Source organism: Equus przewalskii, chromosome 3 (assembly GCF_037783145.1).
Source record: "Equus przewalskii isolate Varuska chromosome 3, EquPr2, whole genome shotgun sequence".
Classification (NCBI taxonomy): Eukaryota; Metazoa; Chordata; class Mammalia; order Perissodactyla; family Equidae; genus Equus; species Equus przewalskii.
Window position 1 is genome coordinate 81,100,817 of NC_091833.1, and position 14,498 is coordinate 81,115,314.

A 14,498-nucleotide genomic window follows, 5' to 3' on the forward strand; every position below is an offset into this window, starting at 1 on the left:
TCCAGTTGAGAGTAAAGACGTTATTCCTCATTTTTCAGAGAGATTCAGAGTGGTATGTGTGTGCTTCATTCTCTGTAAAGATGCAAAAGTAGCATCTCCTCTCAGAAAACTCCTCATGCACTTGAAAGTGTGGTTAATTATTTGAAGATCTTTACCACTATCAGAAACTATCACTACTTAGACTCTGAGCCACAACTGAACAACAGTCTCTTTCTCTAGCTTCCTGCCAATAGAGAGTGTGAGTTTGCAGTATTCTGTCTGGTGGGATCAGCTCTCACTGGAATTGCTGGGGAGTCTAGTCATTGAAGATACCGGTTCTTGCCATCCCATAAAATACTGTATAACTTTCTAATGGTCCTTGAAGATATACTGGGTAGGACCCAGGCATCAGTATTTTGAAAATCCCGCAGGTGACCCCAATGTGTAGCCAAAGTTGAGAATTACTGCTTTAGAGATTTATTCATGACTTGGCTTCAGGGGAACTGACGTCCCTGAAATTGGATGTGAAAAAGTCTTCATAGTTTTCAAATTTTTCAATGGAGAAGGTCCATGGCTTATCTCAGATTCCAAGAAATGCCTACAATTTAAAAAAAAAGTCTAAAACCAACATCTCTGATGATATTGTGTGCTGATAAACTTGAAATATCCCACTATCACCACATCCACTCATAGCCCAGAATCTTTAAACATGTTTGCGTCATGCTGGGAGGGAAAATACAGACATATCGTTGCCTTAGAGGGTAGGAGCAGGAATAGTATATCCCCTCACTCTGGTGTAGGGGGACTAATCCATCACTTCCACATGATAGAGTGCAATCCAGAGCAGGGGAAGCCAGTGGAAAGAGCAGCTGCTGGACATGTGTCTCTCCCCACCACTCTGTGCCCATGGTCACCACGGCTGCGTGAAGCCAGGTGTGACTGTCACGTCCAGGCACTCTCCAAGTTTCCCATAGTTTCCATCAACCTTTAGTTCTACATGTGTGCTCATGCGTTTTTTTCTCCAACACCAAGGAAGAAATAAACAGCTTTGTTCTTTGAATAATTTCCCATGGTCTATCAATTCCTGCCCTCTCTTTATAGTCTCTAGTTGAAAGGAACAAATAGTATAGGGGTGTGGTAGAAAAGCCAAACACCATAATGGTTAAGGACTTCCGTCCTTGGGAGCAAATAGTAGATGAGGAGAATGACCTCTTTCTAAAAGCATTCTGAACTAGTAAATGAAAAATAAATGACTGAATTAGAATATTACCATTTGGTAACACAGTGAATTAATGGGTCAAGGCATTGAACATCTACAGTTGCCCACATCGCAAAAAGAGAGAAATCAGACACAATGTGCCTTCTGATGAAAGAGCACCACAGCACTTAGAGTCTTTCCAAAAGAATGATATCTAATCAACTCTCTGGATTCAGCTGCCAGTGTTCCAGAAATGGGTAGGACAAGGCAGCATGTTTAATCTCACCAGGAGTCTGCAGAATCCAAACTCTGGCACATTCTACAGGTCAAGTCCCTGGGTTCTTCAATAGTTAAACTGTAAGGAAAAATAAAGGGATAGAGGGGGAACCCACACATTATAAGAGTTTGCAAAGATAAAACAAACTTTAAAAAATGGGCAAGCCTAAACTATAGCGTCTAAGGTGCAGTACACACAGGTAATAAAACTATAAAGAAGAGAAAGAAAGTGATAATTATGAATCTCAGTAGTTACTTTCGGGGGTGAGGAGAAGGTTAAGAGAAGACAGGATATATGGAGGGGCATCTGGGATGTCTGGCAAAGTTCAAGTTCTTGACCTAGATGGTAGTTACAAGGGTGTTCACCTTATAATAACCCATCAAGCTGTTTAAAATAGTAATGATAGAGATATAGAATTTGAGGCAAGGATGAATCTTGGAGTATTATATATGCCAATGGATGTTGAAAAGTGACATTTTCTCGTGTAAACGACCATCATTTAATACATGATTTCCAGTAGCTTCAGAGTATTGATTACATCATGACAAGGATATAACACCGTTTAGTTAATTCCTTCTTTAGGCTGAATTTAACAAATCTTCTCTCAGACTTTGAAAGGTGCGATATCACTGAGACTCCCTCAGGATCATTTTTTCAACAGATATTTATTAAACCTCATCTATGTTCAGGGCATCGCGCTAGGCGTTACGTCAAACGTGCGTTGAAAACAGTCCTGGATATTTAATCATCCTCACATGTTTGTGACGCGATCGCCCTCTAGTGGCTCTTGTAAATCAGGCTAGTGAGTGAGCCTAATGCTGAAGATAAAAAAGCTTATTGATATCATAAATCATAGAATTTGAGGCTGACAGATATCTTGAGAGTTTATCTTGCTTAGCACTCTGTGAAGAACGCCTTATGAAGGAGTAAAGCACAAGATTCAATCAACCTTACCACATTCAATAAAGATCTTTGGGGTAATATATGATCATAACTTAATCCTTTCATCTCCCCTGGCTCTGAAACACTTAAAGGCTATATCCTATCCCAAATCGAAAGTGACACATTCTCCACATATCAAAAGAGAGGACAGTTATCTATGTGCTATGTCTGTGAATCAACTAAATGAAATACACTGATGAAGAATTAGAACTTGATCGGGTGGTAGAGGAAGAGAGAGAAAGGAAAGACAGTCGAGGAGAAAAAGGCTGCACCAAAATCTGTACCAATGATCCCATTTTTGTAAATTATAAGTATATTAAAGAGGTTGAGAAAAATATAGAGTTATAGCCATATCTACTGACTTGGAAGCTGGTCCTGATAAATAATTAAGCAAAAGAATGTTGAGTAATCGGAATAGTACAAGTCTACTTGGCAAAAACACACAAACTTGTGTTTCTGCGTGAACATGCTGTATGTGCAAATATGAGCGAGTGAAAGGTGTGTGAGAGACTGGGGAGTGGGTAGAGGATGGACTTTTTCTTTCTTTAATTTTTATTTTTTCGGATGTACATCATATTTCGAATTCTGTATGCATTACATCATGTTCACCATCCAAACACTGATTATAGTGCATCCCCTCACATGTGAGCCTAATCACCCCTTTTGCCCTCCCCCCACCCCCCTTCCCCTGTGGTAACCACCAGTCCAATCTCCAATGCTATGTGTTGTTTTTTTTTTTTGTCGTTTTTATCTTCTACTTATGAGTGAGATCATATGGTATTTGACTTTCTCCCTCTGACTTATTTCACTCAGCATAATACCCTCAAGGTCCATCCATGTTGTCACAAATGGCCGGATTTAGTCATTTCTTATGGCTGAGTAGTAGTCCATCATGTAGAAATACCACATCTTCTTTATCCATTCGTCCCTTGATGGGCACCTAGGTTGCTTCCAAGTCTTGGCTATTGTGTATGATGCCGCAATGAACATAGGGGTGCAATTATCTTTATGCCTTTGTGTTTTCAAGTTCTTTGGATAAATACCCAGCAGTGGGATAGCTGGATCATATGGTAGATCTAGAGGATGGACTTTTTCTTTATGCATTTTTGTATTTTTATCATTAAGAGGAATACGCATGTTTTTGTAATCTGAAATCAAAATGTGTAAATGTTACTCCTCTTTCACAAATCAAAGGAAATGATACACTGAACCAACCCCATACCTCCTCAGTCTCTTTCTCTTCTCTGCACCCTGTGCTCATCCTCAAGATTATGCCATCTTTACAGTGTTACGTCTTCACCAGGAAACTGAGAGACTTACTAGGCTTTGTCCGTGAGACTTTTAATCTGGGCAGTGACAGGCTCCTCATCAACATAACCTCTGCGAAGCCCTCAGATTCTTTAAATTGAGAAATAGTCCTGGAGCCATTTTAATATTTCACCCCAGTTCTTATTGCTAATCTATTTACGTGCGTACCACTTCTTAGTCAATCTAATTTGAATAATTACTCTTAATAAGGCGTGGAGGCTTCAGTCAGCCTGGGCTGATTCTACCAAGACACTCACTTGATTACCTCTCTCACCTCCGGAAATGTGGCACATCCTCTGTCGACAGGGGTAGGAAACAGGGGGTCTTTCCCTCGAACCTGCCCAAAGCTCATTTATCCTTGGAAGTCTTCCTGAGTCCCTTTTGCACCACCTTGTCCCTCTGGGCTCCCAGCATTTGTTCGATATCCCTATTCTAGCCTGTTCACATTATACTACAATTGCCAGCACACATGTCTTTCTTCCTATGAAGACTGTCGAGTGCCTCAATGGCAGGGACTCTTTTTTTTTTATTTTTTACATTTTAAGTTCCTAGGATAGCTCCTGACACTCCCTCCTCCCCGCCCCCCCCCCCCCCCGCCCCGCTTTCCTTCCTTCGTTCTGGCACTGTGCTAGGTGCAGACTTTGAGATCAAGAAATAAAGTCTCAGTTTTCAAAATTCTCCCAATTGTGTGAGGGAGACAAGTCAGTAAAGAATACAGCAGAGAACAATGAGTCTATGGCTGCAACATGCCTGAGAAGCTATGGCGCCTAGCGGAAACTCATAGTAGGAGGGGGAGAGTGGTTGACCAGGAAGCCTTCCTGGAAGAGGTGTTTATGCTGAGTCCTGTAGGTCAAGGAGGCTTTAACTTGGTGGGGAGGATGGGAAAGCATCATGCTAGGCAGCAGGGGCTGTGTCTGCACCTGGTGGCTAGAAGCATGACTGAATCTGAGGGGTGATTACAAGTATATCAAGATATGAAAGGGATAAGAGAGGAGCTAGCAGGGCCCATAAAGGCAAGCAATTCTCAAAATGTCTGGTGTCACCAAGGAAATGTTGCTGACGGGATAGTCATAGGTGATGAGGTTGGAAAGTTAGGCTGTGGTTGAAGTGTGAAATAGCCTGGATGCCAAGCTAATGAGTTAAGATTTTTATCTCATTGGCAGTGGAGATCTAACCAGTCTCAGCCTCCCCTTGCCCTGAAATCTTGTAGCTTTGTATTTAAATCTGTTGATCAACAAAGAAAATAGAAAAAAGTCATCTAGTTGCCCATTTAGCCAAATTCATTTCTTTTTAATGGCTGTGAAGATGATGGGGGATATACTAGTTTAGAAGTAATGAAGATTAGAAGAAGAAGGCAAATTAAAGTGAGTGGAAGGATTCATTAAAGAGAGTCACTTCAGATAAGTTGAGCCAAGGAAAAAAAAGAGAAAGACTTTCTAAAACGTGTGCTGGACACTCCGCTAGCAGCTGCATATACAGAAATGAATCTTGGTCTGGCACTTTGTTAACCAAATTATTTATCTTGACAGCAATATTATATACTGCTTGCATTCTAGTCTTAGCTACTATAAAGAGGGTACGATAGACTTCAATTTTGTAAGTTTTTAAGAAATTATTTTATATGTGAAATTAATATATATATATGTATGTATCTGTATGTATGTTTTCTTGTTAGGTCAATGTGAACCAATTACGTTGGAACTCTGCATGAATTTGCCCTACAACCATACAAATTATCCAAATTACCTTGGCCACAGGACTCAAAAGGAAGCATCCATCAGCTGGGAGTCCTCTCTCTTCCCTGCACTTGTTCAAACCAACTGCTACAAATACCTCATGTTCTTTGCTTGCACCATTTTGGTACCAAAGTGTGATGTGAATACCAACCACCGTATCCCCCCTTGCAGGTAATACAATGAGGTCTCCCCGAAGCATCTTCATTTCCCCCAGGGAGAACCATGGGAATGAAGACTTAGTTTGAGTTAGACAGAATGCAAATTTTGCTAAGGAGCTCTGTGTTTAATAAACTACCTATTTAAAGGTAAAGAAATGGGAATTCTAAAATGAGTATTTGAGTAAGAATTCATTACTCAACTTCCAAACAAGGGAGGTATGAACTCCTTTTGATAATAGTTTGTGGACTTAAGTCAAATAAAATCACATATGTGTCATTTTGGCTGATCAAGAAGCATTTTTAAAAATGTGAGTTAGGGGGCTGGCCCACTGCTGTAGTGGTTAAATTCACACCCTCTGCCTCAGCAGCCTGGGGTTCGCAGGTTTGGATCCTGACACTCCCTCCCCCCCCCCCCCCCCCGCTTTCCTTCCTTCGTTTTGGCACTGTGCTAGGTGCAGACTTTGAGATCAAGAAATAAAGTCTCAGTTTTCAGTTTCAGTTCATCAGCCATACTCTGGTGGTGACCCACATACATAATAGAGGAAGATTGGCACAGATGTTAGCTCAGGGCCAATCTTCCTCACCAAAAAAAAAAAAAAAAAAGTGAGTTAGCAGAAGAAGGAGACTATCTACCTCTTCCTCTGACAACGTTGATGTGTGTTTAAAATGCTGCCTTCCGATAAATCTCAAAAGTTAGAGACGTTACACAGGGAGTGGCCTGAAGGAGACATAACGCCAACCTCAGAGATCGGACAGGGGGTGGACATCACTGATGTTTTTCAACCTGCTTGAATGAAATACAGTAGTCTCCCCTTATCTGTGGTTTTTCTTTCTGCGGTTTCAATTACCTGCGGTCAACCGCGGTCTGAAAATTCTAAATTGAAAATTCCAGAGATAAACAATTCATAAGTTTTAAATTGCACTCTGTTCTGAGTAATGTGATGAAATCCCTCTGCATCCCACTCTGTCCTACCCTGACATCATGCCTTTGTCTGGTGTATCCACACTGTATACGCTGCGATACCTGCCAGTTAGTTACTTAGGAGCTCTCACTTATCAGATTGACTGTCCTGGTATTGCAGTGCTTCTGTTTAAGTAACCCTTATTTTACTTAATAATGGCCCCAAGCACAAGAGTAGTGATGCCGACAATTCAGAAATGCCAAAGAGAAGTTATTGTTGTTAATCTCTTACTGTACCTAATTTGTAAATTAAACTTTATCATGGGTATATGCGTATAGGAAAATACATAGTATGTACGTATGGAGTTCGGTACTATCTGAAGTGGTTTCAGGCATCCACTGGGCGTCTTGGAATGTGTCCTCGAGGATGAGATGGGACAACTGTAAGGGACAGTGTTTCAAGAGTGTGGCTTGGACTAGGGTTTGAGTGATGTCCTAAGGGTTAAGAGTGCTCCTTTGGAGTCCACTGTCTGATTCAAGTCTGGCTCTTCTGTAGCTGCTGTGCAGCCTGAGACAGATGCCTCAGAGATCACAGCCTCTGTTCCTTGACCTGCAAAATCAGGATAGCCATAATTGTTGAGTCGTGTTGTTGTGAGATTAGATGGAAGTGCATAAATGTAAAGTGCTTCCGATGGATTGTCAGCACTGAATAAACAATAGCTCTGATGATAGGACAGGAACACGGCCACATGGTGGCCATTTTGCCCTTCTTCTATGCAACTTCTATGTTAGGGGTTGTAGTCAGAGAATGTGCGCGTACAAGATGCTGTCACAGAGGTGGGTTGCTGCTCGCTCCAGGGCGAATGTTTTCCATCAAGGGGTGAATATACAGATGTGCTTCTCTAAATGTGAGTGGTATCCATGGAAACCATATGTTGGGATCAGAAGTCACTTAGAGCTTTAAGAAAAAGCAATACTATCAATATAGTGGACAGATGGGAAAACAATAAATTATATACCGAATATCAAATGGATGACAAAGTAGGGGCATCGTAGAGTCGGGACAGGAAACAATAAAATTTCAAAATGACTTGGGGAGCTGAACAAATTGTACAAATAGAGAGAGTAAAGCTTAACGTTGGCTTGTGCAAGATAGTTCTGAAAATTTTGTTAAATGCCCTTTCAAGTATCGCTGATAAAAAATCTACCAATTTGATGTTACAAGTTATTTCTAAATCTTATTCCACTTTTGCTAAGCAAGATCAATGACAGTGAATAATTATTCCTAGTAGCACTTAACAAATTCTTGTATTTGACTTTCTTTTCATATGTATAAAAAATTTCGTGATGCAATATTCTCTGGAACAAATTTATATCCACATATAATTTATAATTTCACGGCTTAATTTTAATATTAAAAAGTCTGAGATGAGATTGATCCTGAAATGTTATTCAGTTAGCATTTTGGTAAACTTCTTTTAGACACTTTAGTTTTATTTCTTAGGTTTACACTTAAATCTTTCATTCTCAGTGGTTATCAAAATAAATCTTGCATTTAGATATTTGTTTATAAGAAAATTTTTTTAATATTATGACAAGAATAATATACTGATATGTTCATGACGCAATGCATAGTTACTTTTGCCAAGCCAATTTATTGATCTTAATTTAGTTTTTGTTATGAGTCTGAAGAATCTAACATTATTGAGCCCTGACAATGTACTCAGTACTTTAGGATACTTCTGTCATCTCATCCTCATAATAACCTTTTGAGGGCGGTCCCTGCCATCAGGGCGCTGTCTATGGCTGAGCACCATATAGATTATGAGAACAGCGCCCCCTGGAGTTGTAGTGCCGCATATTGCGTTATTTCCATTTTATAGGAAAAATAGGAAGTAGTAGAGTTGGGCACTATACGGTCTTCCGTATAAATTAGATGTCATATGGTTAATTTAAACAAGCAGCAACAATTGTGTTATATACATTTTTAATAAATCTGCAGCAAAACTATTTAGTCCAAAAGAGAGTTACTGATTACTACTGAACTTCCCATTCTGGCAAAACTAGTGTGGGAACGCCACAGCTTTGTCTTTGCCCCAAATTCCTAGGCTAAACCAGCATCGAGTTATGCTCTGCCTTGTCCAGACTTAAATGTAGACAGAGCTTTCTCTGAAACTTCCCCATTCGATTGCTAACTATTCCCTACCTTGTTGAAATTCGCTTAGAAAGTTTGAAACTTTTGAGAAATAAGAATGTATTTGAAAGGAAATAAGAAATTTGCCTAGGAACTTACTTTGGTTGTGTCTGCTTTTTTAACCATGTAATTAATTTCTTGGTAATACATTGAGGCAAAAGCATGTTTTTTTTTCCCTAGGAAGTAAAGAAACCTTCTGTGAGACATGCTGATACCTCAGTTATAAAAATATTTTGGGTACAAATGGGAAAACACACATGAAAGCACCCAGAACAATATTTAGTATATCTTTTCTTTAAAAACAACAACAAGAACAACAGACTTCGTTTTAACCAACTTGAGCTCAACATAGGCGGGTTTGGGAGAAGTACGAAGCTTGTCGACAATACTTCTAAGCTGAGAAATGGAGGCAATACCTTAGATAAACCAGGTTGGCACATGCCATGGCTCACGTGGCTTGTCACTGGAGGGAGCAACCCCTGAGAATGAGGGCTTGTACAGATTCCTTCACTTTTGGTGGCAGACTGTTCACAGTGAGATTAGGGATTTCCCTGCTTGGAACAAAAACCTTGGAGAATGTATCTGCTTGAAGGACAGAAGAGAGAATGAGAAAGGCAAACTGGAGAAGGGACTCTGTGTCCTGGATGTTGTTTAAGGTACAAACTTGCAACTAGTAGACAAATAGCTCCTGGAAATACAATGCACAGTGTAGTGAATACAGGCAACAATATTGTATTATAATCATCAAACTTGCTAAGAGTCTGGATCTTAATTATTCCAAGTACAAAAAAGAAATGAGAATTATGACATGATAGAGGTGCTATCGCAACAATGACAACCATATTACAGTATATAAATGTATCAAATCAACATGTCTTATACCTTATTACACAATATGTCAAATATATTTCAATAAAAAACAAAATGAAACAAATCTCTATTTCTGTTTCTGCAATGAAGTTTCTATTGGTGAAAGTATGTTGCTGGAATGTTTCCTTTGTAGAGATATTACTCGTTTTGTTTTCCCAAATACTTATTATATATGCTTGCATCTATATATATTGGTACACACTCACACCACATACACACACAGACCTACATCCACACAGAATTAAAACTCTGCATAGGTTCCTAACAAACATCTCAGATGTAGCCGTTTGTGTTTCTAATGTTTGGTCTTTCTTACTCTTTTAGAGCACTGTGTGAGCACGCCAAAGAACACTGTGAGTCTGTTCTCGGGGTCGTGGGCCTACAGTGGCCTGAAGACACAGATTGCAATCAATTTCCAGAGGAAAATTCGGACAATCAAACCTGCCTAATGCCTGATGAAGATGTAGAAGGTTAATTTCTAAATTAATTACAGTGGGGTATCTAACATGGACGAATCTATCAGCTGCCTTTTGAAGGTTCTCTGTTTTTTTTTTTTCTATTTAGTTGCCATTTAGGTTACATAGATGAGTGAATCTATAAATTTGATTACATTGAAGAATTTGGTGCTCATTTGTTAGGCATCGTCTTCGTTTTAAAAATAAATTGCAGAGATGAATTTAATATTCCAGGTATTTATTTTAACGGCACTTAACTCACAGAGCCCATTATATATGGATACTGCTTTTATACTAGGGGTCCTGAAGGTACTGGGGAACATCAAGGCTTGGTTCCTTCAAATGCAGAGTGTTCGGAAATCTTGGCAGTGTAGCATCATCGGGTAGAGAAATAGAATTGGGGACCGGCCCACCAGGTGGAAAGATTAGGATGGGAAACAAATTGACACATTAAAAGTAGCTAGATAGTTAGAAGCATTGACCACAGGACATTTCAAGCTCTGGCAGTTGTTAGGTAGTCCATTCGGAAAGATAGTTAATTGCAGCAAAGCATAAAGATATTAAACAGCTGATCAAAGAGATGATGCCAAGGTTGAAGGACAAAAATTCCGAGACAGAAGAAAGCCAAGTTAACTTTGGCTATTTCAGCTTTGCTGAATGGAAGACCATTCTTATCTTATCTTCAGTAACAGCTTCTCCACAACATCCCACATATAAATAGATAAATTAGCTGACGGTTCTGGGTTTTCTCTCTTGACAGTAACATGGCCCATTGTTTTCACAGAATGCTCACCTAGTCACTTCAAGTGCAGCTCAGGACGGTGTGTTCTGGCTTCCAGAAGATGTGATGGTCAGGCTGACTGTGATGATGACAGTGATGAAGAAAATTGTGGTATGTATATGAGATGGCATTTTTCTTAAATGCAAGTAATAACTGGTTAGGATAAGGGACTGTGTTAAAAAATGTCAACTGTTCCCTGATAGTTGTGAGTAGTCACAAGGATTGAATGCTAAGACATTTAGTTCTTAAATTATCAAATGGCAAGGTATGAATTGATAAGTGTTTTTCCTGTTAACTATTGATTTTCCCTAAATTACACCTTTATTTAATTACACCTTGATGATATATGCGGAAACCCTTAGTAAAAGGAGAAGCACTTTACAAATGTAAGGAATTATTGTTATCATTAGGGATTATAAAGCAATTGTCATCTGTTTTAAAGTCATAATAATATGTGTCTTTGCATCTCATTTCCATGTTGTTAAATAGGCATCTAGATACACAAAGACAGAGTTCAGCCTCCAATGTTCAAATTTAATTGGGATTTATTTTCATGCCTTCTCTGATTTTGTCTCTGTTGGCAAAGGATAAAACTCTTCCTGACGTTTCTGCCTTTGAGCTCCAAAATCACCAATGCAAAGGCCAGAAATGCCAGTGGTAATTTAGGTGGAGTTAATTCCCATCTTATTTCCCTGCAAATCTTTGTAACCTCAGAACGTGTCGGAGAATAGGAAACAGGCAACACTCTTTACTAAGCAATACTCTGGAGTAAAGCAAATGATTGAAGGGCTATCCAAAGAACAGTTTGGTTATAGTTATTTAGCTTGTTCTGCTTAAAAAAAATTGACGCTTTTTGCCATTGAAAGCACATAAGGCAATACATCTTTTGAAATCATTTTATTCTTTTGGCCTTTGAAGTATGAAATATTGCCTTGCTCTCCAAAATGAATTTTCCATAGTAGACATTGCCTGTCTGGTCTAGACAAAATGTCACATGCAATCAACTAAAATCCCGTCAGCTGCTATAAATAGGGACAAGTGCATCTTCTAGAAAACTAGAGCTGTCAGAATGTACAATGACCAGGGGTAATTTTGTTAGGGAGGAAGATACAGTATTTTAAGAAGCTACTGTTTGTTTGTTTGTTTGTGGTCTTTATGTAAAGGAATAAATCAAAACTCATTGAATATCCCTTATATAAGTAATTTATTGAGAATCTATTAGATTTGTTCACAAAACTATGACTTTGATGGGTTATGGTATTCTGAGATGCAATTTAAAATAGATTATTTTAGATGGTTCCAAAGATGTTTCATGATACTCTATTGGGGTGGTTAGACCTAAATTTGCAGTAGAGGACTAAATCTTTGAAAAATGTAAAAGCTTAGGGGCTGGCCCCGTGGCCAAGTGGTTAAGTTCGTGTGCTCCGCTGCAGGCGGCCCAGTGTTTCGTTAGTTCGAATCCTGGGCACGGACATGGCACTGCTCGTCAGACCACGCTGAGGCAGCGTCCCACATGCCACAACTAGAAGGACCCACAACGAAGAATATACAACTATGTACCGGGGGGCTTTGGGGAGAAAAAAGAAAAAAATAAAATCTTTAAAAAAAAAAAAATGTAAAAGCTTAGTTTCAAAAAGAGCCTTATCAAGACTGATCAGTCTGAGTTCAAGAATATATTCTCGCAAAGAGAAATTCAAAGTGCTATAGAGTTTAAATAACCCTAAAATGTCAGAATTCTAGTTAAGTAATGAATTTTCATCAATGCTTCAACCACAGCATTGAGGCACACTGGAAAGATAGAATAAATTGCCTAATCCTTATCAAACACTCAAAATATTGTTGGCACTATCAGAGCTCTAGTTAAGAAAAGATAAAAGTGAGTAAGAAATTACCATGCTTGAAGTTACATTAATTGCTGCAACACTACTATGTTATCAGAAAACTCATAAAGTTTTCCAAAGCAATTGATAATAGAAATTCCACATACTCTCCCTTTTGGGATGTATGAACACAACTGAAGGGGCATGTCTGATGCTCTGGGAGGACACGCCACTTAAAATCAAATAAGAATGTCAGGTTGAGGATAGCTCAACAGAGGACCATTGCTAAATCAACCAGTTTTGATTTTGCCTACTTGTTCAGTTTTTCTCTCTATTTCCATAAGTGTGCATAGGCATACCATCTGGTAATGCAAACACCGGCTCCAGCGAAGCTGGGTTTCTCCCCAAGCTTCATGTCTTTTTGACTTATTCTGTCCATTGTGGAGTTGGCTTGGGCTGTACTGAATAATGTGACTATTTACTATTCATTCTCACACATCTGCAGCTCCCTAGAACTTCTAACAACATTATTGGGTTTTCCCTTCAAAACAATACTTACTTAATTTAATTTTAATGTAATTTCTGTGTTGGAAATTTACTTTGTGTTTCTTTGGCACATCTACAGCAGGAAAACATGGTGGCCAAAGCACATCCTTTATAAATACACTGTTAAAATATATTGGTTACAATGTAGCAATGAGCAATGTTGTTCTGAAGTGTCTCCTGTTCTTGTGGTAAATTTTTATCCTTGAAGTTGTTTTGATTGTGTAACTGCTAATGTAAACAGCAGTTGAGAACACTGTCAATATTAAAAATGTTTTCAGCAAGGGTTTGGAAGAATTATGCATATCTGAGCGCATCATTCCAGAATTGCTTCATGGGAGGGAAGCCTAAAAGATGGGACTGATTTATAGAGTCAACACCGTCAGTCAAGAAGCACTTCATTATCCTAAAGGATGATGGTTTGTCATTAATTTAACATATAGTATTTGTGTGGAGCTCTCTTTAAAAGTAGTGACTTGATGAAACGAGTTTATTTTCAATACAAACTTTTCCAAGCATTGGTATCTAAGCAATGGATAAAAAGGCAAAGATCTGGTCAAAGAAATTAATAAGAACAACATAAAAGAAAATAAAACTAAAGAAAATAACGGGATTATATGTGTGAGCTCTGACATCACACTATAGATTTGAGTTTGTGAGACTGAGGTAAACTTTTGCTAACTCTGTGCCCACAATTTGGGTGAGCTACCAGCATGAGCAAGATGGTACCTGGGCTGTGATGAGAGCAGCAAGTCTGCTCACTGGGACAGTTCAGTGAGAATATAGCTAAAGCTTTCTTTATATCTACTGTAGAAATAAAACTCTTTGTTACATGAATACAGCATCACAATGACTAATTGACTACTAATCTATAGGAAAGGGCATACATCATATGGAGAAAGATTGGCAACAATCTTTCAGAATTCAAATATCTGAGTGTCATTAAGTGTCTTTCTGTTTATCTTCAGATGATTGAAAATCATATCGTCATCTATCTTTGATCTCCTCTTGGGCTCATATAAAATAAAGTAATTAAATATGACTTGAACACCTTCTCAGGGTCAAAACCCTTTCGGGCTGTGTTCAAAGCCTCTGACTCTGATATTTGTGGGTTTTACAGCTTCATTTCAAAAGTTTTCCAAAGACTGTTTTCTGTCTGTTTGGACTCTTTAATAATTTTTGTATAACTTCTCACAGAGAAGGGCTTCACGGGCTTGTTTAGTGCTTTAAAAGCCAGGCCCCATGCTTTCACATCTCTCCACTTGTGGCAGAGACTGACTCTTCACCGTGACTAGCAGAAGGCTGAGTGAGTCATTGTGTCCGTGTTGTGTCACAT

The 14,498-nt window shown here is 38.9% G+C and overlaps 1 protein-coding gene across 8 annotated transcripts in view; it reads left to right on the forward strand.

Annotated features, from left to right (window-relative positions):
• The window catches only part of CORIN (corin, serine peptidase), a 211,759-nt gene that overhangs the window by 152,347 nt on the left and 44,914 nt on the right, over nucleotides 1-14,498 (forward strand). For all 8 annotated transcript variants that reach the window (XM_070615025.1, XM_070615028.1, XM_070615023.1 and 5 more), the window contains 3 exons: nucleotides 5,380-5,611; nucleotides 9,888-10,033; nucleotides 10,803-10,910. In XM_070615025.1, coding sequence (XP_070471126.1) covers nucleotides 5,380-5,611; nucleotides 9,888-10,033; nucleotides 10,803-10,910 — 486 coding nt within the window. The remainder of the gene's footprint in view (nucleotides 1-5,379; nucleotides 5,612-9,887; nucleotides 10,034-10,802; nucleotides 10,911-14,498) is intronic.